The sequence below is a fragment of the Vanellus vanellus genome (genome assembly GCF_965231255.1).
Source record: "Vanellus vanellus genome assembly, chromosome: 2".
Lineage (NCBI taxonomy): Eukaryota > Metazoa > Chordata > Aves > Charadriiformes > Charadriidae > Vanellus > Vanellus vanellus.
The window spans coordinates 3,991,300-3,993,520 of NC_138906.1; the positions used below are offsets into that span (position 1 = coordinate 3,991,300).

At 58.4% G+C, this 2,221-nt stretch overlaps 1 protein-coding gene across 1 annotated transcript in view; it reads right to left on the reverse strand.

Moving 5' to 3' along the window:
- The window catches only part of ZBTB47 (zinc finger and BTB domain containing 47), a 23,645-nt gene extending 22,648 nt beyond the window's left edge, over positions 1 to 997 (reverse strand). Inside the window, exon 1 of the mRNA XM_082479606.1 lies at positions 425 to 997. Within this exon, the coding sequence (XP_082335732.1) occupies positions 425 to 427 (3 nt within the window). The 5' untranslated portion in view covers positions 428 to 997. The remainder of the gene's footprint in view (positions 1 to 424) is intronic.
- Between the last annotated feature and the right edge of the window lie 1,224 nt (positions 998 to 2,221).

Consider the following 2,221-nt stretch of genomic DNA (forward strand, 5'->3'; position numbering starts at 1 on the left):
CCCCTAAAGCCCCCCCCATCACCCCTCAGGGCCCCCCCGCACCCCTCTTCGGGAAGGGGCGGCGGGGGGGATTTTTTTGGGGGGGGGGGTGGGGTGTAATTTGGACCAAATGCAAAACCTTCCCCCCCACTCCCCGCACAAGGGGGGGTCCCCATGCAGCCCCCCCCCCCCCCCGATGCAGCATGCTCGCCCATGCAAACCCCCCCCCCCCCTCCACCTCCACCGCCCTTGCACGGATTTGGGCAAGTTTCGGAGGCCTTTGCGAAGTCAGCAAAGCCCCGGGGGGAGGGGGGGGGGGGGGGGAGAAGGGGGGGGCGGGGAAGGGAAAGGGAAAATGGAAAAAAAAAAAAAAAAAAGAGGAGAAAAAGGAAAAGGAAAAGGGGAAGGGGGGGGTTAGGGGGGGTTGGAAGCTCTACCACTCTACCATTTTGATGCAAAGGTCTCCGCGCAAAGGAGTCCCGGTCCTCCTCCGCTTGCCGGGGGTTTTTGCTCTCCATGAAAAAAAAAGAAATGTTGGGTTGGGTGGTTTGCTGGGTTGGTTGCTTTTTTTTTTTTTTTTTTTCTTCTTTTTCCTCCTTCTTCTTTCTTCTCCCCCCCCCTTTTTTTTTTCGGCTGGCTTTTTTTTTTTTTTTTTGGCTTTTTTTTTTTTTTGCGCCTTTTGCCGGGGGGGGGGGGAGAGGGTTGAGGGGGGAGAGGAAAGGAGAGGAAATTACCGCGCCGCCGCTGCCAGCATCCCCCGTCCCTGTTTGGTTTGGTTTTTTTTTTTTTTTTCCTTTTTTTTTTTTTTTTCCTCTCCACCCCCTTTTTTCTTTTTTTTTTTTTTAATAATTTTTTTCTTTTTTTTTTTTATTTTTTTTTTTTTTTTTCCTCCTTTCCCCTCCCCTCCTTTTCCTTCTCCTCTTCTTCACCTCATCCTGCCCATCGCCATGTTAAACCCCTTTTAGGAAGACGGAGGAATGCGGAGCGGCGGCGGCTCCGGCTGCCAAGAGCCCCGGGGGCCGCTGATTGGAGCCGCCGCATCAGATGGGGCCGCCGCTGCCCCTTTAAAGGGACAGGCTCCCGCCGCCGCCGCACCGCCCACGCGTGGCCGGTCCCCCCCTTCCCACGCGTGACACCCCCCTCCACACACACACACACACACACACACACACACACACACACACACACACACACACACACACACACACACACACACACACACACCCTCCCTTCCCACGCGTGACACCCCCCTCCACACACACACACCCCCTTCCCACGCGTGACACCCCCCTCACACACACACACACACACACACACACACACACACACACACCCATCGCCGCGTTACAGCCGCCTCTGCCGCACGGCGTCCCCCCCCCACCAACAACGCTGTGCCCCACTGGGGGAAACTGAGGCACGTGGAAGTTTCCCCCCCTCCCCCTCCTTAAAAAAAAAAAAAAAAAGGTGGCAAAAAAGGCTTTTTGGCATATAAAAATCTCAATTTGGGGAGGCGTGGGGTAACCGGTTTTGTTAAAAAAAGGGGATTTTTGGAGCGCTTTCCCGCGGAGGAAGCTCCCCCCCCTCCCCCCCCGGCAGATTTGAGGGGGCTTAGTGGGGGGTTAAGGCACGTTTGGTTTTAGGAGAAGGGTCTGGTGGGACTCCCCATAAATCCCACCCCGGGCTCCAGCGGGGGGCACAGCCAGTCCCCACCCCCCCAAAAAAAGCAGGCTCCATTATTTTGCCCCCGGCTCTGCTTGGATCCCCCTAACACCAGGGCTGGGGGAGGGGGGCTGTAGCATCCCAACGCCCCCCAAGCTCAGCTGGGAGCCGGGTCCCCCCAAATCCCTCTTCTGGGGACCAGGGGGGCAAAGCCAGAGCAGCCCCAGGGTGTCCGAGGGGGGGTACCGTGTAGGGTCCCACAGTGCTCCCACGCCTCCGACACCGGCACAGGCTTTGCCCGTCGGCGCTGGGCTCCACCGGGGCAGGAGAAGACCCCCGAGTCACCCAACCGGGGCTCATGGTGATGGTGACCACCTCCGAACCCCACTTCTGCCCTCACCATTCGTGCAGACGCCCTCCAAAACGTGAAGGGCAAACGAATTCCCTTCTACCACCCCTAAAAGCGGAGAAACACGATGGCTCCGAAGGGCATCAGCCGCGCCACAGCGGGGTTGGGGGTGTCCTCGGAGCTCCCCGGGGTTGCTCCGTCTCCATCCCACCTTCCCGGCTCTTTTCCTTTCCC